The sequence below is a fragment of the Drosophila yakuba genome, chromosome 2R, assembly GCF_016746365.2.
Source record: "Drosophila yakuba strain Tai18E2 chromosome 2R, Prin_Dyak_Tai18E2_2.1, whole genome shotgun sequence".
Taxonomy (NCBI): domain Eukaryota; kingdom Metazoa; phylum Arthropoda; class Insecta; order Diptera; family Drosophilidae; genus Drosophila; species Drosophila yakuba.
This window is the reverse complement of record NC_052528.2, coordinates 22,636,348-22,662,607: the sequence shown is the minus strand read 5'-3', so window position 1 is coordinate 22,662,607 and position 26,260 is coordinate 22,636,348. Positions and strand designations below refer to the sequence as shown.

Here is a 26,260-nt window from a genome sequence, read left to right as displayed (position 1 = left end):
TTGAGGGAAACAGCCAGCGGATTGGATTGTTAAATTGACGTAATATATATTTATTTACAGCACACATTTATGTACAAGCATACTTAATAAAGTAACATATAAAATGTGCGCATCTATTATCTGCGAATAGAACCGTTGAGAGGTAAGTAGGGGGGATACGTGGAATACATCGGGTTGGATGGAGTGCCTCGCTGCAGCACGCAGGCATCCGGGTACTGAGATTGCATATTCATCATCTGCATCGGAATCTGCGAGTTGGGGTACTCGCTCCCCGAGCTATAGCTTCCAGTGGGCGGGGATTGCTGCGGCGACATCCGGTAGCTGTTGATCGCTCCGTAGGGTGCCATCAAATTCGGACTGATGTGGACATTGGCGGTCCTGTTGTTGCCGCTGCCCATGGGCGCCGAGGTGTGCTGCACCGGTGCAGAGGGCGTGTTGCGGGTGTTCCGACTCGTATTTTGCGCCGAAGAGATTGGCGGGATGTTCATGTTGCCCGGATAGTACTTGTACTGCAGCGGCGTCACCTGCGTTTGCAGCATGTTGGGTGGCGTCGAGATGTTCCTGTTCTGCATGAGCAGATGCGGCGGAGGAGTCATGGAGTTAGGCGGAATAGGATGGTGCGGAGAGGGGGCCAGATTCACCTGGGCACCCGGTGACGTGTTACACGGCTGGCTCTCCAGGCAATTGGTGAGCTGCTGCAGCTTTGACAGGCTGCACAGATTTCCCGCCAGCGAAGCTGGTGCGCCAGCACTGTTTGCCGTGGTTATCGAGTCCTGACCTGCCTGCCGCTGATCATTGTTGCCCGCCGTCGGCGGACCGCCTAGAGAACTGGAGACCGGCACTCGCGGCGCATTCTCGGTTGCCGGCATGTTGTTTTGCAAGTAAAAGTTATTGACGGCACACGCTGACGATGGCTGCTCGATGCGCTGGTGCGTGTTAGCCAGCGAGTGCACGGAACCGTTCAGTGACATCCGCTGCTGGATGACCGCCGGCATGCCCACAATGTCATAGTTCGAGGGATTTGCCGAGAAGTTCTGACTGATTTGCGGGATGGGCACGTAGTCGATGGGCTGCATGTTCTGCTGGTGTCCGTGCTGCGAGAACTGCAGGTTGTGCAGAGAGTCGTGGTGCGACTTGGAAATATTTGGCGCAGCTCCGCCCTGGGGAATCTGATGATGAGTATTTGTTGTGGTTGTGGGTGGCGCCGCGTTCTTAGCGTCGCGTTGCTGGGTATTTCCGCTGCGTATTTGCTTGGGCGTGGTGGCTCGGTGCGAAGGTGTCGGTGAACTAACTGCAATATCCGACTGTAGAGTGAAGTTTATAGAAATTAATACATAACACTAGCATATAGAAAGTGGTATCCATTACCTGGGCATTCAGTTTCCTGCTCTGGTGCTGGTGCTGTGGATTACTTAAGAGGTTAATATTTGACGAGCCTTCTGGCGCCAGATTTAAATTCAAGTTGTTCTGCTGCTGCATGTGGGAGTTCTGGATGGACATGTGCATGGGCGTGGTAACCGGCTGGTTCTGCATGGAGCAGTCGGAGAACTGCCTGTGCGGCTGATGCATATGCACATTGGACGTGGCTGAGATCTCCTGAGGACCGTGCGCGATGGCGGTGCCAATGTTGGCCGGCGATTCCATGTTTATCTGGGCACTGATTCCGCAATCGTAGTGCTGCATGGCCGAATTCGCCGAGGACTCCGTGTTGTAAACCATGTTCGGATTGACGTCGGACTGGCCGCCTCCCACTTGAAGATTAGCATGCTGTGCAGTGGCGTGTATGTTGGAATGCCCAATCTTGTTGAGCTTTCCCTCGCGCGAAATGACCGATGTCGAGTTGACGCCGTGTTCGACTTTTTGCTTGGCCGGCACAGATCCCGCCTGGGAAATAACTGGATTGGGCATCAGAACCGTGGACTCTGTCGCGTTGGAGTTGCTCTGCCGGAGCACTGGGTTCTGGACATTGGCCAGAGACTTCATTTGCTGCGCTTGCTTCTGCTGAGTTACGCATTTCTGATTGTACAAGGCCTGATTGTTGGCCGCGTACTCGTTGCAATGCTGTACATGGGCATCCTCGCGAGCCGTGCTGACCACATTGACACTGGACACTACCTTGGGCTGCTCCTCCTTCTTGCCACTGTTTTTGCGCTCCACCTTGTGCTTCTCCTTGGTCTGGTGCATCTGGTGATGGGCGTGCATGGCCAGATTGGCGGACTGATAGAGGTTCTGCGTAAAGTTGTGCGTGTACGCCATGGTCGTGGCCAGGTCCTTGTGGAACTGCTTCTGTCCCTTTTGCGATGCGTCCAGGTGCGAGAGATTGTAGCCATAGTACTCCCACTGCCAGTACTGCGAGGTGTGATAGTTGGGCATCTGATTGAGTGGGAACTGAGAGGGAATGGAGTTCTGTAGCTGGGCGTGCTCGTTACCCTTTAGTTGGATCTTGTCCCGGATGGGAATGGGTGCCGATGGCGCTCTTGCATTTAACTTTTCCTCCTCCTTGACCTGCACTAGTTGTTGATCGCTTTTGATACATTCTTTTTCGAGTACCACCTTAGTCTTGCTGGGATCGATTTTCTTTTCGCAGCTAGATGCCTCAGGCTTTACGACAGGCACCTCTGGCACAGCTTTTTTAATTGCCTTATCTTTGATGTCGACAGCTTCTTTGGCCATCGGGTGCTCCACTTTTTCTGGCGCAGCCTTGACTGGTGGCTGTGCTGGTTGCTCCACATGAGAGGAAACATCAGTACGGTTTGATGGCGGATTAGATACCGGGGTTTCAGTTTTCTTTACCCTCTCTATTTCTGGTGGCTTCTGTGAAACCTCGCTTGGCTGAGCGGGCAGAGGTTCCTTAGGTTTTTCCTTCTGAACACTTGCAACTGGAGGCTCGGCCACTGGTTTCTGCACTGGAACCACTGGTGGATTGAGCGCAGAGTCCGGCGAAAGCTTCAAGTAGTTCACATCCAACTCCAGTTTACTCTCTTCCGTGGAATTGGCGATCTTTTCCGTAACCACAGGAGCATGTACGCGCTCCAATACTGTATCCGCAGCCACCGCATCCGGTGCCACCGGCTTCTCCGGAGTCTTAGCCTTGGGCTTTTGCTCGGGAACTTCAAGCGGCTTGGTCTCCTTTATGATAGCCTCCTTGGGACTTTCTTTTGGCTGCGGTGCGATGGCCTTTGGCTTGTCCTCTGTATTATATTTTACATCCTCAGTGTTGTATGATGTAACATCGGAGAACAAGGTCTTTTTGGTTTTCTTGGCCACTGCATCGAGCACTTGGTCGCTGACGCTGTTGGGCTCAGCATCGTGCTTTGCCGGCTCCTGGTTTTTGACAGGACTCTCCGTTTTTGCCACTTTAACCAACTCTCTGGTTGTGTGACTCGTCGACGCAACTGCGACTGGATTTTCATTGAACTGAGGCTCCTCGGAGCGTTTACCATTGGACTGCTTTCCTCGCAGTTTGGGCACAATGTTGACTGGTTTGTCAACATGCTCCTTTTCCACAACACTCTTGCAGATCTCCTTGGCAGCAGTTTCTTCCAATTTCGGGCCGCTTTCGGTGCTCAAAGTTTCCGCTTGACTTTGAGCTGGCGGATTCTGGTCACTTGAATTGGCATTGCTCTCAAGCGGCCGGTCGAAATGCTTCCTTTTGTTGGTGTGGGGAATCACGTCGTTGCGCTTGGCCAACCTTTGCGCTCTTTTGGTCAACTGTTCCGAAAGTTCTTTAGAAGATTTGCAGTCCGAAGAGTCGGAGAGCTCGCCAAAGGACTGATCCTCAAGGGTCGGCTGAGGTGCAGTCAGCTTGGGTTTTTTCGCCTCATTAGACGCCGACTTTAAGAACTCCTCCGGATATGCACGTTTTCGCTGGTTTTCCCTTTCATCCAGTAACTTTTCAGAGCTGGGTCCCCGATTCTTCGCAGGCAACTCGGGAGGTTCCTGATTCACCTTCGAAGAGGTGGGAACACTCTGCTTAACGCTGCTTTTGTCTTCATTAATTTCCTGGAAATCTGACTTTTTCTCTATTTGGTTGTTCAAATATTCCCGATTGGAAATGGGCTTGATTATGTTGGGTAATTTGGACACCGACAGCAACGGACTCCACCTCAAGCAGTCGGGTTCTATGATTATTCGAGTCTTACTGCTCGCCATTTTGTTATGGTGGGCCACAACCTTTTTCCAGTCAATTTTCACATTAATCTGATACCTGATGTCGCCATCGTTCTTCCTCAGCTTGATGAAGTTCAACAGCTCGAAGGCCAGGGCGATGTCGGAGATAGCCAGCCCCGTTTTAATGGCTATGTCCTTGAAGGTGATCTTTGTGTAGTTGCGATGCTTGTACAAGTACTCCAACACGACTGATTTCCAGTAGGAAAAGTAGGAAAGCCGACCCAGATCCGAAAGTGGCTTCTCCGGAGTGCCCAACTGTCCCTCCTCACGGCTTAGCAGGTAACTGAAGTCGATCAGAAACCGACCGTAGCCTTGCCTCTGGTACTGCGGCATCGTGAGGATGCAGGACACATTGTATTTTTGGGTGCAGTGCTTTTCCTTCGAGAAGTAGCCAACCAAATGGCAACCGCTTTGATCATTCTTCGTAAGAATATAGAACAGAAAAGGTTCTACGTCGTAGTAAAGAGTTTTGTGGTCGAGAAAGAACTTGGCCAGCAGGCACAAGTTCTGGCAATATATCTTGTTGACATTGCCATCCACCTCGAACACCGATATGTTTCCCTGTCTGAATATTTCAGTGCCTGGGGGCTGCTTCCAAATGCATTTATTCTGATGTCTGTCCAGCACAGATCGACTCTTTGTGTACTTGAGGCAGAACTCGCACAAAAACAGCTTCAGTAGCCTGGCGTACTCTTGCGGAAATGGGCTGGAGTACCAGGTTTCAATGTCCCACTTTCCAATTTGGATCGACTTGGGACTCTGGGTGTGCTGACCGGATTTCAGGCTGACATCGTTTACCTTCTCTATATGATTATTGGACATTTGAACGACGGCCTTGTGGAGAACCTCTTGATACAATTCCACGTCCGTGGCGGTGACGCCAGGCGGAAGGGGCTGGTTCTCAAAGGGATTGGTCCGCTTCGTGCTTTCCTCAGGCACTTCCTCATCGTTGTTATTTTCCCGCTTCCCATCAGCTTCGCTGTGGGTTTCTCTGCATCGTTCAATCTCCTCCAGCAGTTGAACTTTCATAACAGTCTCCTCTGTTAGATACGGAATGTCGTCCTCGCACTTTTCGTACGACTTGCCCGCTTCCAGGGGCATGCTCTTCAAGGGAACAATCTTTTTCTTCTGCCCATTGGCAGTCTGACGCTTGATGGTCATGCCGCCAATTGGTGCAGAGCTCTTCTCGGGAGTAGACGAAGCTACTGGAGTGCTCTTTTGCGCTCTATTTGCTGCGGGGGACGTGGCAAACGTGCTTGCTGTTGGCTTGGAGTAACCGATTCCTTTGACACTGCTATTGTTTTTTGATTTCACAAATATGTCGATGGGGTTTTTAGCAACGGCAGCAAACCCCCAATTCTCACTGCCCAATTCATTGTTTTGCGGGGAGCCTAGGCCATCGCCGGTATTGAGTTTAGCGCAGCTCTGCTTGTCATTCTCAAAGATCTTTCCCTTCAGCGTGCTGCGATCTGTGTCGTAGTCTTCCTCGTCGTTTTCGTCATCGCATTCGGAACTGTCGCTGGAACTCTCGCTGGAGTCCGAGTCTGAGCTGGATGAAGTGCACGAATCCGAGGACGTGCTCTCGTCTTGATCGTTGTCATCGCCATTTCTGTTCCTGTCGTCGTCCTCATCGTCTTCGTCTTCACTCTCGCTGGACGAACTCGTGGAGGACAGATCCGAAAAGGTACGCTTCCGCGTTTCCTGGCTAGCCAAGTAGCCTCCCTGTAATATTTGCGACCTCTTTTGCTTGCTGGGGAACTCGAACTGGTCCTCACTGTGGTTTAGTTTCCTAGAGCTTATGCTGGCGGGCATTTTCCTTCTCTGGCCGTTGCCATCGTTGTAGACGCAAAGTTTTGAGGTCGAAGGACTCTCGATGTTGCCGTCCCTTTTGATGGATTGGCGCTTATTGGAGGCATACTTATCCGAGGGGGTCATTCTAAAATAATAGATTTTCCTTTTTAATATAAATAGTTTGGTTTAAATGTAATTAAGATTACCTCTCAGTTTCCATTTTTATTCTTGAATTGTCTTTCTTAACCAACTTCGGCGTATCTAGGCCTTGTTTGCAGCACGTTTTACACCTGAATGGGGAACGAAAAGGGTAAAATCCTGTAGAGCTCACAACGTATGGATGACTCACCTGTATGGATGCTTCGGCTTCTTGTCTGGAATCGTATCAAGGCAAGTTAAGTGAAAGTGGTCCTTGCACACGAAGCACTGCAGCAGACAAGGGCCCCGGTTTCGCATTTTGCAGACGGCACAATCCGCGCAGTTCTGGCAATCCCAGATGGTGCCCTTGGTGACGAGCATGTAGAGCAGCACGTAGGATTGCGACTTGCACCTGCCGGCGATATTGGCGCAGGTGGTGTGCAACGAGATCCCACACTGCTTGCAGGAGCTCAAGGGCTCTGGGATACCGTTGAGGTTCTTCTGCGAATTTCCCGAGCAGTGGGTGCAGGACTCCTCGCCTTTTATGACCACATCCGAGACGGGTGCACATTTCCGTGGAGTTGTCAAGGATTTGCCCTTCTTGTATAGCTTTCCCTCCTGGATGAGAAAGCCGGCATCCACGGCCTTCTTGATGGATGCCTTAATGACGGCCTTAAAATCCACATTCGGCGACAAATCGATGCAGTTGAACTTTTGAATGTAGTTCTCAATGCTCTTGATGGTGGATCCCTCGCATTCGCCCAGGTCGTGAACCGCCTTGGCTACCAGCTTGTACAGATTGGTGTTCTTGTCCACCTTGACGCGACGCTTGGCCATCGGGGCCTTGTAGGAGTGCAGTCCCTTGTTGTAGACCTTGATGACAGCTCCCGACTCGACAGCTTTTTCCAGCTTCTCGGCCACAATGTCCTCGTGGAACTTGTGGTGTGTGCCGATTGCCTGGCAAATCCTCTGCACGGAGGGCCTCTGCTTCTGGGACCTGATCTTCGATATGGCCTCGAGGATCCACTGCTTCCAGGTATCCATGTTGATATCGTGCGCCGATTCCCTCATCATGGCTTACTAAAAAGAGGTATTTGGTTAGTGGATGCACAGTAGATAACTCTGCCTTATTCAATCTGTTAATCTGTTTTCATGTAAGTCTATATTGGTATTCAATAGGTAGCGGATTTCAAGATACACAAATTAAGGTACTTTAACTTCTCGAAGCTGGATGCATCTCAAGGAAGCAACCTTTAAGAACCTATGTATATCTTTCATTCTACTGTCAAAACATACGTGCTTATAATTCGATTGTACTATAAGAAGTCGAGTAATAAGCAATGGGCTATTTGCACTTCTGAAATGAACAGCCCCCGGCCTTTAGAGTTCATTCAATTGGAACGAAACGCTACAGAGAAAAACACTTTGCGGCCGTAATTCGCGCAAATCGAGTATTCCGAGCAGTTTCCGCACAACTATCCCATTTTATGTACGTATCCACTTTACAAAAACTATCTGCTGCATACACACATATCCAGATACATATGCGAGCCAGTACGCTCGTGTGTACATACGTTTATTATTTCGAGTGCGGTGAAAGTAGGCGCAATTCTAATCCGATGCGCGAATATATCTCAGCTTCGCGTTACACGTTTGGCGAAGAACGCATCTGAAGGCATTTAGTATCTCGCAAACAATAACAAATATTAATTTTGCAATGAAGTTTGATCGCTACTGAGTATTAGAAGGCTTTATTGAGGGCCTATGTGCACTGCGCCACAACAAAAACGCGGCTAAATGCCGCGGCGACGCATTTGGAACGGTGGAATGGAATAGGAATGGGGCCCGTTAAATTAAATTTATTTACTTAAAAAAATGTAATTCTTTGACAATGTTAATACGTTCTTGAGGAAATCTCTTAAGTTTACTAACTTTTATTAGCCATCTACAGGTTTACATGAAACTTGTCATAATCTTAGATTGAATAGCTGGAAATATATATTTTAATGTCGTGAGCAAGAAGCTATTTTCTGTAGCTAGAATCTTTCATAAATGTTTGTATCTATAATAAATATTTAGTTTTTTACGTTATTTGCAAAAAGTTCAGCTGATCCACGCAGTGTGGCCGCTCTGGGAAAAGCCTAAATACCAATTCGAAACGCGGTACCCATAGGCTGCCTTGAGACCGTAGAAGGGTCACTCTGTTTTCCCAACGATACGGAACACTACAATTCGACAACAGTTCGGCTTTTCTTTTTGCACTATTTCGGATAAATATGGTTTAGGCCAGACGGAACAACAACTAAGATGGAATACGAATCTTCCGAGATCAGTGGTAATACGCGCGGTTCGGTGACACCAAAATCGGCACAGCAGCGGCTGTGTTTGTTTCCATGTTGACCATTTGTTTTTTTCGCACTCTGCCAACCGTACATACATTACATACATACGCATATAAACAATTATTTATTTATATCTGTGCGGAGAACCAGCGAGCATATAGCCGAGACTTGTTTGTGTTGGGTATATAGGGTATATTGGGCGTAGGGTACGGTTCCATACCTAATATATCCTCCTGCACGGGGGGTCGGTCTAACACACATGCAAGCCCCGCATACATATTGAAAAATCGAAATGGCCCGAATATGAGTCGTAAATAGTGGTGGCCAATAGGAAAATGGAAAATATGGGAAAGCCGTGAATGCATGGAAACATAGTGGAATCTATTAGGAGTACGGCCTTCTACTCGGAACCCATTGTTCTCCGGCCCAGTCACTGTGTCGAGAAGCACAAGTCCGGGTCTACGTTCCCCCACGTTTCGGCTCGGGCCTCCACAATTACAGCCATAGCCATAAGCAAACCCACCCGTTTGAGCTGATTTCTGCCCCCCCGAGCCGCATTTCCGAGTTGGAAGGAGCCAGGTGACGGCGACGTCAGTGGGTGCGGCATTGCTGCGGGGCTGGCTGATGTTTGCGATGCATGTGTTGGTCGGCTTTTTGGGCTAATACAACAATTGCACGCATTCTTAGCCGAGTTTTTAACTGCTGTCTGCTTATACATATTTGTTTTTTATTAATGCCAACGATACTTACAGTCTAGGTTTATATGCTCTTCTACAGAACGTTTTATACCCTTTCTTATTTCTTCATTTAATATAAATTTTAGAACATTGTACTTTTTTTTAAATAGCTGGCGTTGATTTAAAACAAAGTACCTACTTAGTAAATACTTTTAATGTTAAAGTAACTAAAGCAGCCAAATCCGTACTTTCATGGATTCAAAGTGGTCATATCTTTAGTGACTCAAGCAACAAATTCTTCATTGCAGATATAACCACAGGAAGCTGCAAGAAAAGACTCACATTTCTAAAGTACATTCTAAGCGACACCACAAGCGATCAAAAATGGGCGGCCGAGTTCGGCGAGGACACGGAAGGGCATCAGTTTTCGTTGGATTACCTGCTGGACACCTTCATCGTCCTCTATGACGAGTGTAGCAACTCTTCTCTGCGCAGAGAGAAGGGTGTCTCTGATTTTCTCAAACTATGTAACTATGCTTATTACGAACCTTATGTCATGAAGTACTTAAATCCTGACTTACCCCGTAGCCAAACCCTTCGTGCACATAGTGCGAAAGCTTCGACTAAGTCGAGATGACTTCGACATACTCAAGATCATCGGACGCGGTGCCTTTGGAGAAGTCTGCGTGGTTCAGATGATATCCACCGAAAAGGTGTATGCCATGAAGATTCTGAACAAGTGGGAGATGCTCAAGAGGGCGGAGACGGCCTGCTTTCGCGAGGAGCGGGATGTGTTGGTTTTTGGGGACCGGCAGTGGATCACCAACCTTCACTATGCCTTTCAAGACAATATTAACCTGGTATGTCAGCACTTCTCTACCATCTCCTTCGTCATTAGCAGCTTTCTTTGTTTTAGTATCTGGTAATGGACTATTACTGCGGCGGCGATCTGCTTACGCTGCTCAGCAAATTCGAGGATAAGCTCCCCGAGGACATGGCCAAGTTCTACATCACAGAGATGATCCTGGCCATCAACAGTATTCACCAGATTAGGTACGTGCACAGGGACATCAAGCCGGATAATGTACTGCTCGATAAGCGCGGACACGTGCGCCTGGCTGACTTTGGATCCTGCCTCCGACTGGAAAAGGATGGCACCGTTCAGTCCAACGTGGCCGTAGGCACTCCCGACTACATTTCACCGGAAATTTTGCGGGCCATGGAGGATGGAAAGGGTCGCTACGGAACGGAATGTGATTGGTGGTCCCTCGGAGTGTGCATGTACGAAATGCTCTACGGAGAGACGCCCTTTTACGCAGAAAGTTTGGTGGAAACCTACGGCAAGATCATGAACCACCAGAACTGCTTCAACTTGCCGTCACAGGAAACCCTGAATTACAAGGTATCGGAGACATCTCAGGACTTGCTCTGCAAACTGATATGTATACCCGAGAACCGACTGGGTCAGAACGGCATCCAAGACTTCATGGATCACCCCTGGTTTGTGGGCATCGACTGGAAGAACATAAGGCAGGGACCAGCACCGTATGTGCCGGAAGTGTCAAGTCCGACGGATACCTCCAACTTTGATGTGGACGACAACGACGTCCGGTTAACGGACTCCATTCCACCGTCAGCCAATCCTGCCTTCTCTGGATTTCACTTACCGTTCATTGGGTTTACCTTCTCGCTGACCAGCAGCTCCGCTTTGGACTCGAAGAAGAACCAGAGCTCGGGCTTCGGTGATGACACCTTGGATACAATAAGCAGTCCGCAGCTGGCCATTCTGCCAAGCAACAACTCGGAGACACCGGTAGACTCAGCGCAGCTCAAGGCACTGAACGATCAGCTAGCGGCTTTGAAGCAGGAAAAGGTGGAATTGTCAAAGCAACACAACGAGGTTTTCGAGCGGCTCAAAACTCAAGACTCTGAACTCCAGGACGCCATCTCTCAGCGAAACATCGCCATGATGGAGTACTCGGAGGTCACCGAGAAACTCTCGGAGCTGCGAAACCAGAAGCAGAAGCTCTCCCGGCAAGTCAGGGACAAGGAGGAGGAGCTTGATGGTGCCATGCAGAAGAACGACAGCCTGCGTAACGAACTGCGAAAGTCGGACAAAACGCGGAGGGAACTGGAGCTGCACATTGAGGATGCCGTCATCGAGGCTGCCAAAGAAAAGAAGCTGCGGGAGCACGCAGAGGATTGCTGCAGGCAGCTGCAGATGGAGCTGCGGAAGGGCTCCTCGAGTGTGGAGACAACTATGCCACTCAGCATTTCCTCCGAGATGTCATCGTACGAGATAGAACGCCTTGAACTTCAGTTCTCGGAAAAGCTAAGTCATCAGCAGACCCGTCACAATATGGAGTTGGAAACATTACGCGAGCAGTTCAGCGAGTTAGAGAATTCGAATTTGGCACTCACCAAGGAGTTGCAACAAACACAGGAAAGGCTGAAGTACACTCAATTGGAGTCGATTACCGATTCCGCCGAAACGCTATTGGAATTGAAGAAGCAGCATGATTTGGAGAAGACCTCCTGGTTCGAGGAGAAGCAGAGGTTAAGCTCCGAGGTGAATCTCAAATCAAAGAGTCTCAAGGAACTTCAAGCGGAGGATGACGAGATCTTCAAGGAGTTGCGAATGAAACGGGAGGCAATTACCTTGTGGGAGCGGCAAATGGCGGAGATTATTCAATGGGTGTCCGATGAAAAGGACGCGCGTGGCTACTTGCAGGCCTTGGCCACCAAAATGACGGAGGAGTTGGAGTATCTGAAGCATGTGGGCACCTTCAACAACAACGGCGTGGACAATAAGAACTGGAGGAATCGTCGCTCTCAGAAGCTGGACAAAATGGAGCTGCTCAACTTGCAAAGCGCGCTGCAAAGGGAGATTCAGGCCAAGAACATGATATCGGATGAGCTGAGTCAAACCCGATCGGACCTCATATCCACGCAGAAAGAGGTTCGGGACTACAAAAAACGATACGACTCCATCCTGCACGACTTCCAGAAGAAGGAAACCGAACTGCGGGACTTACAAAAGGGAGGCTTAGAATACTCCGAGTCGTTCTTGAACAAATCAAGCCATCATGGCCTAAGCAGCGCCTTCTTCCGGGACATGTCGAAGAACTCCGAAATTATAGATTCCGCCGAGAGCTTTGGCAACGAATCCAGCGACAATTTCACTCCCAACTTCTTCCAGTCCGGCAATTCGGGCATGCTCTTCAACTACGAGCCAAAGTATGCGGGAAAGAACAGCAAGGACGTTTCGTCCATGAAGGAAGCTTCGGTCAGCGACTTGTCGCGCGAGGAGAGTGACCAGTTGGTAAAGGAATCTCAGAAGAAAGTGCCCGGCAACACGGCCATTCATCAGTTTCTGGTGCGCACATTCAGTAGTCCCACAAAATGCAATCACTGCACATCGCTGATGGTGGGACTGACACGGCAGGGTGTTGTGTGCGAGATCTGCGGATTCGCATGCCATACGATCTGCTGCCAGAAGGTTCCCACCACGTGCCCCGTGCCCATGGATCAGACAAAGCGACCTCTGGGAATCGATCCCACCAGGGGAATCGGCACGGCATACGAGGGCTATGTAAAGGTCCCCAAATCGGGGGTGATTAAGCGTGGGTGGATTCGGCAGTTCGTAGTTGTTTGCGACTTTAAGTTGTTCCTCTACGACATTTCGCCGGATCGGTGTGCATTGCCCAGCGTGAGTGTGTCCCAAGTGCTGGATATGAGGGATCCCGAGTTCTCGGTGGGAAGTGTGCGCGAAAGTGACGTCATCCATGCCGCCAAGAAAGATGTGCCATGTATTTTCAAGGTAAACAGACTGCCATCGCACCATCTCCCCAGACTAAACATACATCTTCCCCATTGCAGATAAAAACCGCCCTTATTGATGGCGGTCTCTCGCTGAACACGCTTATGCTCGCCGACAACGAGTCGGAGAAGTCCAAGTGGGTCATTGCCCTGGGCGAACTACATCGAATATTAAAACGAAACAGCTTACCAAATACTGCTATATTTAAAGTTAACGAGATTCTGGACAATACCCTGTCTTTAATAAGAAACGCATTGTGTTCCGTCATCATATATCCAAATCAAATATTGTTGGGCACCGAAGACGGCCTGTTCTACATTAATCTAGACCAGTACGGTAAGCAATCAGATTTGATCAAAAGTGACAACTGAGGGCAGATCTAATTGCTAACAACCCTTTTCAGAGATCGCTCGTATTGGTGAAAGCAAGAAGATTCTTCAGCTATGGTACATTGAAGAGGAGCAGATCCTCGTTATTCTTTGCGGCAAGCAACGCAACTTGCGTTTATTACCTATAAGGGCATTAGAGGCTAGTGATGTCGAGTGGATCAAGGTGGTCGAATCAAAGAACTGCATATCTGCTTGCACTGGAATAATTCGCCGTTTTCCCAACATCGTTTATTCATTTATCATCGCTCTGAAGCGGCCGAACAACCACACACAAATCGTAGTTTACGAAATAAATAGAACGCGCACAAGACACCAGAAGACTTGCGAATTTACCATTGGCTATATGGCGCAGCACCTGCAGATTCTGTCCGACATGCGATTGGTTGTAGCTCACCAAAGCGGATTCACCGCATACTTCCTTCGCGGAGAAGCAACTGCAATGTGTGAGTAGTAATGGCTTCCGTTTTGTGTGTGTTTTCTGTAACTTATTGGCATCTTTCAAAAACAGCTTTGGTTCACCCGGAGAACCAGTTATGTGCATTCTTGAACTACTCCGGAGTGGATGCGGTCAGGGTCATTGAAATTCTGTGCCCAAGCGGTGGCAACTTTGGCGAGTACTTACTGGTGTTCCAAACTCTGGCCATATACGTGGACCTGCAAGGGCGGAAGTCTCGGGATAGGGAAATTATGTACCCAGCCTTCCCTACGTATATAAGTGAGTAAAAACGAGATCTTGTTATGACTCACACTGTATAATTCTTTTGTGGATCCATTCTAGCCTTTTGTGATGGTCACTTGCTGGTGTTTTCGGATACACATTTGGATATATTCAATACGCAGACTGCCGAATGGGTGCAATCGATTGGACTGAAGCAATCACTTCCCTTAAACAATCTGGGAAACGTGGTGCTGTCCTCAGTCAATGACACTCCCCTCATTGTTTACCTATCCAATATTCACACAAGTAAGCTAAATCAACATTTCTTTATCAGGGTCATAAAACACATGCTTTTTTTGCAGAGGGCCTTTTGCAATACCGTGACGGAAATCGAAAGGGACTTCCGAGCATAAAGCGGAGATTCTCCATCCGAGAGATAAACAAGACCATCAAAAGGTTGGGGTTCAGTTAACACATTGGCGCAATCAATTCGAATCCTCATTATTTGCTTTTTATTTGTAGTGATCGTAGATCAAAGATGATATCGGCACCGACTAATTTCAACCACATTTCTCATATGGGGCCAGGGGATGGCATTCAAAATCAACGACTCCTAGACTTACCAACAACGCTCGAAACAGCCGATCAAGCCTGCAGTCCAATAATACATTCGCTGAGTTGCATACCCCAGAGTAGAAAATCAAATTTTCTAGAACAAGGCAAGCAGCATTTGATGCATGAATGTGTTGTGTGTTTTGCCTAATGCCAATTATATTTCTGTGCTTTCAGTGGATGCAAACTCCGATGACTACGGCAATGATAACATAATCTCCAGAACCCCCAGTCCAATGGCATCTTCCTTCATGGACGGCTTAAGCAATAATGATTAACTTCAGTCAATCTCTACACGTGTAATGTAATCGATTTTTTAAGATAACTGTTTGTAATAAACATATTTAATTTCTCGAATATCAATTCACCGTTTTTCATCTCTTAACTTTAGATCATAGCAAGCAAGCCATTCGATTTACATTTCCTTGAGTAGTTCTGTTTTATTTGTTTACTTAGTTGCATGATAAATACATACATTAAAAATCTTTGATTTGTACACAGAAATCTTCAATATTTATATTCTTCTTATCTCGTAGCCTACCGTAACCTACTTCTTTGATTTTTTCTTCTTTTTCAAAATCTTACTCTTCTTTTTGCTCTTCAAATCCTTGCGTTTTTCGCTTCTCAACGACTCGGTTGACGAATATTTAGAATGTTTCTTCAGCTTCTTATCCCTCTGCTTCCTGTGCTCCATGCCGTTGTCCGAGGACGCGCCATCATTCTGTATCGTATTATCATATTTTACAACTAAACTGCTCGACGAACTATTGTCGACGAACTTCCGGAACGGGTTGTCCGGACGACAGGGCTTGGGAGGAACAGCCACGGCCGTTACAGAGGAGACCACTCTGCTGTCGCTGGACTTGGTGTTCCTGGCCGTCCTTCGATCCGAGTCGTCGCTATTGATTTGATCATGTTTTCCGTGCTTGGAGTCGGAGCGCTCCTTGTTCTGGCGCCTATTTCTGTCATCCTCCGGAGTTCTTCGTTTATACGACGAACGCTCCTGCCTCTTTTCTGAAGGCGCCGTCCGGTCGCGGGATCTGTTGTCCCTCTTCCGGCTGCCATGACGATCTGACCTGCCTCGATTCGCATCGTCGTCGGAGCTCTTTGTGATCGCCTCCCGTCGCCTGCCCTTTGACTTGTCCGGCGAACGGCTCCTGTCATTGGAAATCTTGTTTCCCAGCCTCTCCTTTACCGACTTGCTGCTGGTACGCCTGGGTGAAGGGGAGCGATCCTTGTCATTCCGAATGACGGAACGGTCCTTGCTGTTGTCCTTGGAGTTGATAATAACCTGAAATTCCACGGGCCTGATGGCGTTAATGGCCTTGGCAAATATTGCGTTTTCAGCCTTCCGCAGGACGTCTGAAGTGATTTCCGACGGATCGTCGGAGACGCCGGCCGATTTTTTGGTGGCATCCTCCAAACTTAAAATATTTTCCTCCATTTCCCATTTGGATAGATTGACAGAATTAGCCTCGCTGAGTTTGCTTCTTGGGCCGAGATTATCGTCGCTAGCAACACTCACATTTAGGAAGGAATGGCTCTTCTTCGGACTAACGTTTTCAGTAGCGTTGTGAGCAGGTGAAAGCTGAGCCGCGTTTATCTCAAAGTTGGAACTGGCCCTGGGAGATGAGACTTTATAATTTGGCTCATTCGCTAATGAGCTGTTGTTAATATCAGAGTCGGATCGATTAACAGAGGAGCTTTTCTTCTGACGATCCCCTTTCTCCTTCCTCGCGCGCTTATCCTTCTTGCTTTTCTTGCGGTCAGCCTTGTCCTTGTCCTTCTTCTTCTTCTTGCGATCCTTTGACAATGGACTCTTTGCCTTGTTCTCCTTGCCCACATTGGTCTCCATTTCAGAGTCGTTGATGTCGGGTTGGGAGGCCATAATTCTGGCCCTTGCAGGCAGATAATCGTCGTGAGCCCTTTCCGGCGTTTTCGGCGTACATTCGCGTTCCCTCAACTGGGCAGCAGTCATTTTCGGTGTGGTGATCTTTGCTGGCGGAGTCAGGCTCCTATAGCTGCTGTCGGTCGGCTTCGGCTCCTTGCTCTTGCTGCGCGACCTGTGCCTTTTTCGTGGCGCCTCTTCGTGTCGGTTGTCCCTCTTCTTGATGCTTTCCGCCTTGCTGCTTTGCGATGCTTCCGAAGTGGTCGGGTGCTTGTTCCTGTAGCCGTCTTCATCCGTCAGCTGCAGCGGCTCGAATCCGGGGGGAGGAGGCTCAACTGGCTCCGGCTTTGGAGCACTGGGCTTGTTATACGGCTTGTCCCGGTAATCACTCTTGTAGCCCGGCTTTGGAGAAGCAGAGCGGCGATGGCCAGATCTTAGAAGAAGAGAGTAGATAATCTATTTAGACATTTGCACAGAAAAGGCGGGTGGTACAACTACCTTTTGATTCTGCCACCTGGTGACTTAGAGCCATCATTCGGCTGGCGACTAGAACGAGGGTGACGTATATGCCGTTCATAGCTATGTTCTCGCTTTCTTTCCCGAGATCGCGGTCTCTTGTCCTTGAGATTATCCCTGGAGTTGTCCTTGTCGTACATGGGCGATTTAAAGCGATGCCGCTGTCTATCCGGGGACCTTGATCGGTGGCGGTCGGAACTGCGAAATCGGTCCACCTTCTTCCGCTCCTTCTCCTTCATGATGCGATTGAAGGCCTCCAACGGATCGTCAATGAGACTGCAAAACATTGGCATTACTTATTATCCCAGGCTTCTGCAATGCCTTAGAGATACTCACCCGGAACCGACCTTCGCTGCCACGCCTTGGTATATCGAGGCTAAATTGGGGGACTGAAATGGTTGTGACATATTCATATTCATACCTCCGCCTGCAGCTCCGTACGGCGTACGCATTGGGTGTACGGCCTGGTTTTGATACGGCACATAGCTGCAATTTTAGAAGTTAATTACAATTCAAAAAGCTTAACGTTGATTGTAAGCAATACTGTTTTAATTAGGAATAACCAATATTCAACAAAGCATAAAGGCTCGTTAGCCCAGAGCTTAAAATACTCTTAACTAGTGTGTGTATAGTCTCTGTTGGAACTTAAAAATATTGAGATCAGGCAGGACCGGCTGCGTATGGATTCGTCAACACCTCGGAGTTCCAGTGGCTTCGACACTTGACTCAATCCACGTGGTGGCGGGATCCAGACGGGTGGAAAAGAAACCTACCTTAGGGGAGGCCTCTGTCCCATGTTGTTATACCCGTTGTTGTAGGCTGGCATGTGGTGGCCCATCATGTGCATTGGAGGTGGGCCGCGCTGCATTTGCATATAAGGGGGCTTATAGGCACTCGATCGACGAGCCTCTTCCGATTCGGCCATCATGTGTCCCTGGTAGCTGGGCACGGTGCCAATGGGTGTGGGCAGGAGACTTCGGTCCTTGTTAGCAGACTCCGATTTCGATGGACGGTGGTGCTTGTGATCGTGTTCGGAAACATAATCTGACCTGTCCCGGCGGTGAGAGGACTCACTTCTTTGGGAATAACTGGGGGATCTCTGAAACGATAAATAACTAATTAGTATCTATATTGCACCTGTGTTAAAGATGTAGGTCTCACCTTGCTTGGAACTGATGCGGAATCGGCAGCAGGCTGGGGCATTTTTATTGTAATGTTATCCTCGTAGTCCGAATCATATTTATCTTTCTCCTTTTGTGATGGTTCTGTGGTTGGAGGAGGCTCGGGAGATTCCGATTTTGGCGGATTGCTGCCATTGGTTTCGGATTCTTGTTGCTTTCCAGGTTTCACCTCAGTCTTTTCTGGTTCCTCCTCCGCGACCGGCTTTTCCTCCACTTCTTTTTCAACCGGAGGTTTTTCCTCAGTTTTTGCTGCAGCTGGCTTAGCCGCGCTTTTGTTGTACCCGGTCTCGTTTTTAAAGGCGTTCACTGAATTTCTCAAGAACCGATTAGGTATAAGGGAGCCAGGGGAACAGTTCTTTTCCTTGCAGTCGGGGCACTCACTATCCTCTGACTCCAATAAGGAAGTTCGCACGCAGTCGTCACAAAAGGAACTTCCGCAGCATGGTATCATGACAGCATCGACGAATATATCTCGGCAAATGCCGCAAATCAGATCCTCCGGTATCTCCTGGTTTTGTACAGCAGGCAGCACAAAATCGGATGATTCATTCTCAGCCGCGTCTGGCTTGTCCCGGAAAGAGCGCGGAATTCCTGTGTTCCTTTTCACCTCTTGCTGGTCCTTTCCCGTTACAAATGGACAGTTCTTGATCCAGTGACCGCTCTTCTTGCATTTGTTGCATCGGTAGGATGCGGGAACTTCGCCCACTTGCGATTGCCCTTTAATACGATGGTACCTAAGCAGAAAATACATTAGATATGGGCTTTTGTAAAGATTTTAAACTACATACGTCTTGGGATCATAGTCGACGGTGCTCTGCATCATCATTGCCTGGATTTTGTCCTCCTCGGTGCCTTGCATTTTGGAAAGGTCCATGTTGAAGTTGTCCTGCTTGGCAGGAGCCGCCGAAAAAGCATTTTCTGCAGCTGGTGGCTCCCAGCCCTTTTTTGCGGGATGGGCAATGGGAATGCGCGATATGATAAGCGTTGTGTTCTTGGGAATGAGCACTCCATCGTCCTTGTACTCTGGGGAGGCAAAGTATATCATGTAGCAAGGGCAAACACTGCGGATTATGGTGGACATACCTTCTTTACTCTGCGCATTTGTGATCTGAAGATCAAAGTCGATTATTTTGCCCAGTCGCTTCTGCTGCACAATCTCCCTTTTCAGGTCCCCGACAGAAATGTGAAGTCCATCAAACGTAATTGTATCAAAGTTGAGGGTACTCTTAAATTTATAGTGTACCGACATGGTTGCACACGAAAGAAATCTGCGATGAAGATATTAAATACGATTATCTTATAGTGTCCAAGGCAATCGGGTTATCAGAGAATATGTACAGAATATGCTTCATAAATATCTTAATAAGCAAACAGATAAAGCTGTTTACATAACGTTTACAAAGCTAGAGTAAAAAGTTAAAAACGTGTGGGGGTGCGCTGCAATCCTAAAAACCTGCTTGACACGCTTACTGGTCTGTCTTAAACTGATACTATGCCATTAGTCGAATTGTGGGAAGCACGAGATTGCATAAAGTATCAAAAGATCACTTGAATAGGTTTCAAACAACATCAATCCCTGCTAGTTATGAAATCATAGTTGGTTGCATTGGATAAGGTGAATGTGGGAACTTCATTATAGGAGCTATGCTATAATTACAGCGGCGGACCAAATATGTTATAAATTTACGAATTTATTGGCCTTTTACCAAAGTATTCTGAATATAGATTCCCAAATTGCACCACGCACTTCATTTGAACCACGGATAATTATGCCAACATAAGATCATACGTACGTACGTATGGTACGTATGCGAAGTTGCACAGTTCCGGGAACAATCTGCTGATATGCAAATGTATGTACCGCCTAGAATCCGATCAAATCCATGATCTTTCTGCGAAGAGCGTTACGCATTTTTAGCACCTTTGCATGGCAGCAGCATAAAATTGCATGTGCATAAAAATACACACGCGAAAACATACATATGTACGTACACATCGGTTTTCTTCCAAGATAATGGGTTGCTCGAGCTTAAGCCGCACTTGAATTGTGTTGAGGATTGCAAGGCATTGCTGTTCCCGCGTGTTGTTTACTACCGGCTAGCAGCAGGCATAAAATAGCAAGTACTTACACTACTTTGCAAGCACATAAAAACTCCGACGATTTTATTTTTTTCCAATTTTCTAGAGATGCGTATGTGCCGCAAAAGCACTAGAGATGTGAAATGCGGACGCACACGCGGGTATCGATAGAAGCCAAGCTATCGATATCGATGGTAGAGTGTGATTTATATTGCAAAGTGAAAGTTTTAAAAAAATGTAAATTATTGATTTTAAGTGATGTAAAGGTAAACATTTGGTAAAAGTCGAATTGTCCGGAATGAATATTTGATCATTTGTTTGCAAGGCAAGCAGGTAAACATTGGTTCTTTTTTGCATGAAACGATGGAATGGAATGCAGTGCAAACATATTACTATCGATCATTTACAAATCAAATAACTGTTAAGTTGCAGTAAATAAAGTGAAGTGAATAAAGAGTAAATAAAACGGTAACAGAAATCTAATTTAGGGGATAAAAAGGTTCAAAAATTTATTAACAGCAGTTAAACCGAACTACAACCATATTTTGCTTATCTTAGATCCAAACAAATTCGATGCAATTTTAATTTAGTCTTAATTCGAGTATTTACATTAACAACTTTTGCGACAAAGTGCTCATATAATCTAATAAAATCTACTGCTTTTTGTATCACCGCATTTTCGATATTTGCACGTGTTCTTAAATATAATACAGGATTTCTAGTTACAAAGAAGTAATAGGGTCACGCAGATCAGTTCTAAAAACTAACCAACATAGGCAAATGGATTGTAGGGAGGCGGATAGTAGTTGGGGAAGGATTGACCTGGCTGGCCGGGAATCGTGGCGGTTATTAACCTAGTGACGGCTGTGGGAACGACAGAAGTGGAGAAGATGGTGGTGTAGGCGGTTCTGGCACCGAAAGTCAGTTTCAAGACCTTGGAACTCGTTTCCGTCACCATGGACTGCTGAACCTCGGTGGAGGTAATGAACTGCTGGGGGGGAATGGGCAGTAGTGGGTTGAAGGGATTGAATGGGTTGATCGAGAAGGGATACTGCGAGGATGGCGTTGGCATGGAAATGGTGGCGACATCAGTGACGTATTCCGTCTTCTCGACGACACCCACGGACTTGGAGAGCGTTCTCATGATGGTTTCGGTTCCTCTGACCAGGGGCACCACATGGGACTCCCAGATGGTCTCCAGTTTGATAACGGGTCGCGTGGAAGTTATCAAGCTGTTGTGCAGCGTTTCTGGGAAACTAATCGATTCCGGGATCAGGGGGATCAGTGGACTGGTAACATTACTCTTTGCCTCAACTTTGAGTTTCGGCTTTATCTTTGCGTCGAATTTGCCCGTATTGTCTTCGTCTCCGAACTCCAGGTCCAGGTTGATTTCCGACCCGGCCTCGTCCAAACTTCCTTCGAAGTCCTTGAAGTTCTTCGAGGGATTGAAGTCGTCGCTCAAGGGGGAAATGGTTTGGGTCACAGTGATGAGACTGGTGTAGTCGTAGGTCTGAACCAGGGTAACTTGTATGGTTTCGTTTCTTTTCGCGTACACAACTGGGAGGATCTGGGTTTTCAGCTTTGTGTGCGTTATGGAAAAGGACTCCGTTATGGTCTCCAGGCTGGGGGTCTCCGTCTCCTCGCCCAGATAGATGGGTTTCAAGGTCGTAACGCTGCCCGTTAAGGTCTTAAGGTCATCCGTACTGGCGGTGGCCTCCAAAATGTTCTCCGTCAACGGACCATCGTCTTCGGAGTACTCCTTGGTGTGCTCCTCCTGGATCACCTTCTCTATGGTGGATGTGACGGTCAGGAAGCGCGTTTTCTTAACCACTCCAGCCTGCAATCAAAGGTAAGTATGCCATTAATGGGGTTTATGGTCGTGGGAACTTCAAACAAAGAAACTGAGTTTGTTTGAAATGGAAAAAACACACAGCATAATTACCTGGAATATAAACGGAGTCTTGATGGTTGCAATTTCGTAATAGGTGTCTATAAATGGTTGGGGTGTAGATATTTCCACGTTCAGCGTCTGCACAAAGTATTTGGAGTTGGGGTCGTCGTTGTTGTTGTTCGCAACGGGTCCGTTTTGGGAGCCGGACGCCTCTAGATCCCTTCCATTGTTTATGGCCTGGTTGGTGATGATGTCCACGGGTATCTCCTCACTTGGCGCCGTGTCGTTTTGGATTGCGCTGGGCAGATTGGGGTTGGCGTTCTTCCTGATGTTTACTTTGGGCTTCGGCGAGGACTTGTACTGCCATCGTCCAGGACGCCTGTTGAGCTTGAAGGCGTTGGGACTCACCACCGACACTGGCTCCTCCTGCACAGCATTCGCGTTGGCTTTCGTTCGGTACGAGGGACGCGAGGTGGTTTCAGTTGCTGATGGAGCTACTGCCGGCTTGGCACTCTGGGTGTGCTTGTTCCTTCTGCAATGGAAGTGGGCCAAGTCTGTAAAAAACACTAAGATACCTTTGAAATAGGGGTGTAATACCGCTTTCCCTTGGGTCGAGAGGGCTTCCTGGTGCCGGATGATCCTCGGTTGTCGCGGCCACTTTGGTGGCTTTTCCTGGGCGGCTTGCTGGACAGCTGGGTCTGGGTGGAGAACTCCTTGAGAGTCCTGCTCGGCTGGATCGAGGGCGTGACTGGCTTGTTGGTCCGCGTCTGTCGCGGCTTGCTCTTCTTCTCCACACTTGAAACTGCGTGGACATGCGAGACCTGGGAGACCTTTGAGAATTTCCCAGAGTCCTTGGTTGCCGTTACGATGCTCCTGAACTCGCTGGATCTCGTTTGGTAGCCATGGACGGGCTCCTTCTTGGACGCATATACACGTTGGCGGTCGGCCTCGTTTTTGGACTTAAAGTTCACCAGACGGTAGGTTTCCTCGGCGAACTGCTCCGGCTGGCGGGACAGCAGGTCGTATTCAGGGGTATTCAGGAGGGTCTGAATGGGCGAGTTGGAGAGACTTATGTTGTAAGATTCAATCTGGGATGTTTCGGTCTCGGGCATGACATTCGAGTGAGTCACAATCAAAGGCGTTGGCTTGATGCCGACCTTCTCCTTTTCTTTCTTGGTTTCTTTCGGCTTGGTCTCTATAATATTCACTATCTCGTGTGTGTCGTTGGACTTGAGTTCTAAAATATTAAGGCATAAAATAATAGTTTCCCTATATTGTTGGTGACGTAGTAATGCACTTACCGAAGGCTGGAGAGCTTTGGGGCGAGAAGACCATGACGGTGTTCCCAATAGTGGTGGTGAAGTCCAGGAAGCCATAAACAGTCTGAGTTAGCAGCTCAACATCGCCGCAAGTAGCTGGGGAAAGGTATCCGAATTCGGTGTTCAGTTGAGTTTAGGAGTTTATAAGCCATAGAATGACTTTTTGTATTAGCTTACAAATATACACATACTCGTAAATATGAATTCAAGGCAAGGCGCTCTCGTAAAGTACAAGCGCGAAATTTCTTTGTAAACTGGTTTTTTGAAAAAGTTTTTCTGATTGGCAGGCGCAATTACTCAAGAAAATATACATTCAATTTATTAATAAGCTGACAAAGATCGAAACGATTGTGATTAAGATATGTTACTGCCAAACAATAGGGTAAACAATAGGCCGAACGCTGTAGGTCCGGCAGCAAATCTAAGGTATAATATATGCGACAGTTGGGGACAGTTTGCTGGTTTCTCCCCCCTACAAGGAGGTGTTAGAAAGTTGATCTTAACTCTATAAACTCACCGCTTCCGAGGGCGCAAAGAATGAGCAGGTAGCGCAACATGTTTTTTGTATTGTAAAACTCAACGGGTGAAAAGCGTAGAAAGGTTTGATAAGATCTGAAAACCGAAGAAGTTAATATTGCGATAATTACTGGCAGTTGTCAGGCAATTAAAAGGCTTTCTCCCGCCGAACCGATTTGAATAATGAACTGCCTTTCAATTAAGCTGTTATGGCTATGGATACAGGTGTAACACACAACGTGTAATTAGCGCTGTGAAGACTGGACCATTGCTATAACTTCTTGGTCCAATTCGTTGCGTAGGGCTTAATTGAGGCCATAAACAATTAAATTGGCCACTCGTGAGCACTTTGGGCCAGCATGTGGATGTGGGCTTGAAAGCCAGTGTGTTGTACTCAATTCGGGGTTATCTATGCAAGTGGCCACTGGTTATGTAAGATTCCAAGTACTCGGCGAGAAGGCGAGGAGGAGTTGGGCCAGCATTGTTTGGATTTCGTATGCTCGCATTGCGATCGATCGATCATTAGTTACAAAATGAAGTTGAGCCAATTTGCTGACAGCCAACTGGTGTATCGTTAAGCATATTCAGCCATCGACCGCTAACTTTTGGCATTGAATGGGTAAACTACATATGTGGAGTGGGTAAAACTGGGTAGGGTGGCCCCTAATGATGGAGCAGATATGTGCACGATGTATGTATTACTATACATTATCTGGCGATCTTTCGCGGCGGCGGATCACTTTGGTCTTTGGAAGGCGCCGTGCCAAATGCCTTGGCTCCCACAGAACTGGTCAGATCACTTTTTGTGGCAGCAAAACATTGAAACGAGTAGTTTTCGCACCCACTGTATGTAACTAATGCACACGCACACTCGCAAGCACAAAGACAATCGAAAGCATTAGGTCATTGAGAAACATTGAATAGAGAAAGGCTCCAACTTAAGCTTCAGTCTTGGGTCTTGTGTCTTTGGGTCTTTGGTATTCAGTTTTTAGTTTTTCGACTTTAGTTCCCGTTGTCGCGAAAGGTAATCGATTCAGTTTCTTTTCTTCCGCGGCACAACTCACTTGCACTTCAGGCTCAAGAGTGGGTTTCTCAGTGGTTTTTCATTGGCAGCTCATATTTTCATTCACGTATTTTCGTTCGCCAGCTACTTGCCACATACACGTACATACATATACAACACGCTCAAAAGTGCATTTTTTTAAGCACTTATTCGGGCCAACACTGCACTGATCTGGCTAAAACATATTCCGAGCGAAATCATGAACTCCGCCGCTGCTGGCCGAGACAATTATGAAACTGTAGCAGCAAGCCAAGCTATCGGTGGGTCCAACGCGAAGCATACAGCTGGAGTGGCAACGAATCCGAATCCGAATCCAAACCGAATCCGAACGTATCTGAATCTGAATGTGGATGTGAATCTGAATCCGAGCCCGAGTCCGATACCCGCAGCTACCATGGCCCATGCACACATGCGCAGTGTCGGACTCCCGAAGAGAACGGCCACATCGGCGATGGTAATGGTAATTGTGGCTGGCGAAGAGTAGGGTTACTCGCGCCGATCCCCAAACCAGTTTGCCACTCTTGCTTTTCCGCTGCGAGACGCCGTGGGAATAACTAAACTTTCGGTGGCCAAAGACCAACTTTGCGCCATTTGCAGCGGCTGTTTCAGCTTCAGCTTCAGCTAGCCGAAGAGTTTTGAAAAACGCTTTTTCCAAAACGCTCTCGAACAGGCTTTGCCAAGTAAGTAGCTCGGATTGTGTACAGTTTAATGTAATACAAGTAATTAAGAGGGGAAATTGCCAAGAATATCTTTAAAAAGTTTACAAAAGACCCCGTTTCATTTACTCTTCATGATTCACTGCTGATTCCAGCGGCTCTGGCAGCAGTCGTAGGCCACGCCCATTCCGATGCCCAGTCCCAGCCAAATGGGATAGGTTTGTGGTCGCGTGAAGAACAAGGTGAAGGCGCAGCCGACGATCAGGCCACTTCCGCCCTTCATGCAAAAGTCCGCCAGGCACTTGTCCGTGGTTCTCGTCTCCTCGCTCACAGCCGGAGTCTCCTTGACTGCCGGCTTGACGACCTTCTGCGGTTCATGGGTCATTTTCGATCTTGGAAGCAATATTCAAAAATTTCGAGGTGTATATGTTAATTGTGGGGGAAATTGACGTTTAAGCCAAACACATGACATTTGGAATTTGGGAAATATATGAAGCTCATAAATAGGGTTTCATTTATATTATTATATTCGAAAATTCGAGCTTTGAAGATTC

At 47.7% G+C, this 26,260-nt stretch overlaps 5 protein-coding genes across 7 annotated transcripts; 1 reads left to right on the top strand and 4 right to left on the bottom strand.

The window, feature by feature from the left end:
• Window positions 1-21: 21 nt before the first annotated feature.
• Window positions 22-7,863, bottom strand: LOC6531986 (histone acetyltransferase KAT6A). The gene is made up of 5 exons (XM_002092736.4): window positions 7,674-7,863; window positions 6,311-7,179; window positions 6,168-6,251; window positions 1,369-6,106; window positions 22-1,304 (listed from the first exon to the last, which is right to left on the bottom strand). Exons 2-5 carry the CDS (start codon window positions 7,171-7,173, stop codon window positions 117-119), a joined length of 6,873 nt encoding a protein of 2,290 aa, XP_002092772.1. The 5' UTR covers window positions 7,174-7,179; window positions 7,674-7,863; the 3' UTR covers window positions 22-116.
• A 418-nt stretch (window positions 7,864-8,281) lies between these two features.
• Window positions 8,282-14,960, top strand: LOC6531985 (serine/threonine-protein kinase Genghis Khan). The gene is made up of 11 exons (XM_002092735.3): window positions 8,282-8,434; window positions 9,427-9,645; window positions 9,707-9,978; window positions 10,035-12,938; window positions 12,998-13,274; window positions 13,342-13,770; window positions 13,836-14,042; window positions 14,106-14,291; window positions 14,348-14,441; window positions 14,508-14,704; window positions 14,775-14,960. The coding sequence occupies exons 1-11, from the start codon at window positions 8,407-8,409 to the stop codon at window positions 14,873-14,875; spliced, it is 4,914 nt and encodes a 1,637-aa protein (XP_002092771.1). The 5' UTR covers window positions 8,282-8,406; the 3' UTR covers window positions 14,876-14,960.
• Window positions 14,961-15,011: 51 nt separating this feature from the next.
• LOC6531984 (E3 ubiquitin-protein ligase RBBP6) lies at window positions 15,012-20,425 on the bottom strand. 2 transcript variants are annotated; one of them, XM_015196167.3, is made up of 8 exons: window positions 20,312-20,425; window positions 19,266-19,450; window positions 18,971-19,205; window positions 18,163-18,916; window positions 17,775-18,100; window positions 17,338-17,487; window positions 16,984-17,277; window positions 15,012-16,918 (listed from the first exon to the last, which is right to left on the bottom strand). In XM_015196167.3, exons 2-8 carry the CDS (start codon window positions 19,429-19,431, stop codon window positions 15,145-15,147), a joined length of 3,699 nt encoding a protein of 1,232 aa, XP_015051653.1. In that variant the 5' UTR covers window positions 19,432-19,450; window positions 20,312-20,425; the 3' UTR covers window positions 15,012-15,144. The 2 variants fall into 2 exon arrangements, with proteins under 2 accessions (XP_015051653.1, XP_002092770.1); XM_002092734.4 differs by having other exon boundaries at window positions 20,175-20,382.
• Window positions 20,426-20,741: 316 nt separating this feature from the next.
• LOC6531983 lies at window positions 20,742-25,907 on the bottom strand. Of its 2 annotated transcripts, none has more exons than XM_039372567.1 (5): window positions 25,836-25,907; window positions 23,454-23,567; window positions 22,750-23,389; window positions 22,204-22,684; window positions 20,742-22,098 (listed from the first exon to the last, which is right to left on the bottom strand). In XM_039372567.1, the coding sequence occupies exons 1-5, from the start codon at window positions 25,840-25,842 to the stop codon at window positions 21,025-21,027; spliced, it is 2,316 nt and encodes a 771-aa protein (XP_039228501.1). In that variant the 5' UTR covers window positions 25,843-25,907; the 3' UTR covers window positions 20,742-21,024. The 2 variants fall into 2 exon arrangements, with proteins under 2 accessions (XP_039228501.1, XP_002092769.1); XM_002092733.3 differs by lacking the exon at window positions 25,836-25,907 and adding an exon at window positions 23,989-24,075.
• LOC6531982 (MICOS complex subunit Mic10) lies at window positions 25,732-26,223 on the bottom strand. The gene has a single exon (XM_002092732.4). It carries the CDS (start codon window positions 26,089-26,091, stop codon window positions 25,846-25,848), a length of 246 nt encoding a protein of 81 aa, XP_002092768.1. The 5' UTR covers window positions 26,092-26,223; the 3' UTR covers window positions 25,732-25,845.
• Between the last annotated feature and the right edge of the window lie 37 nt (window positions 26,224-26,260).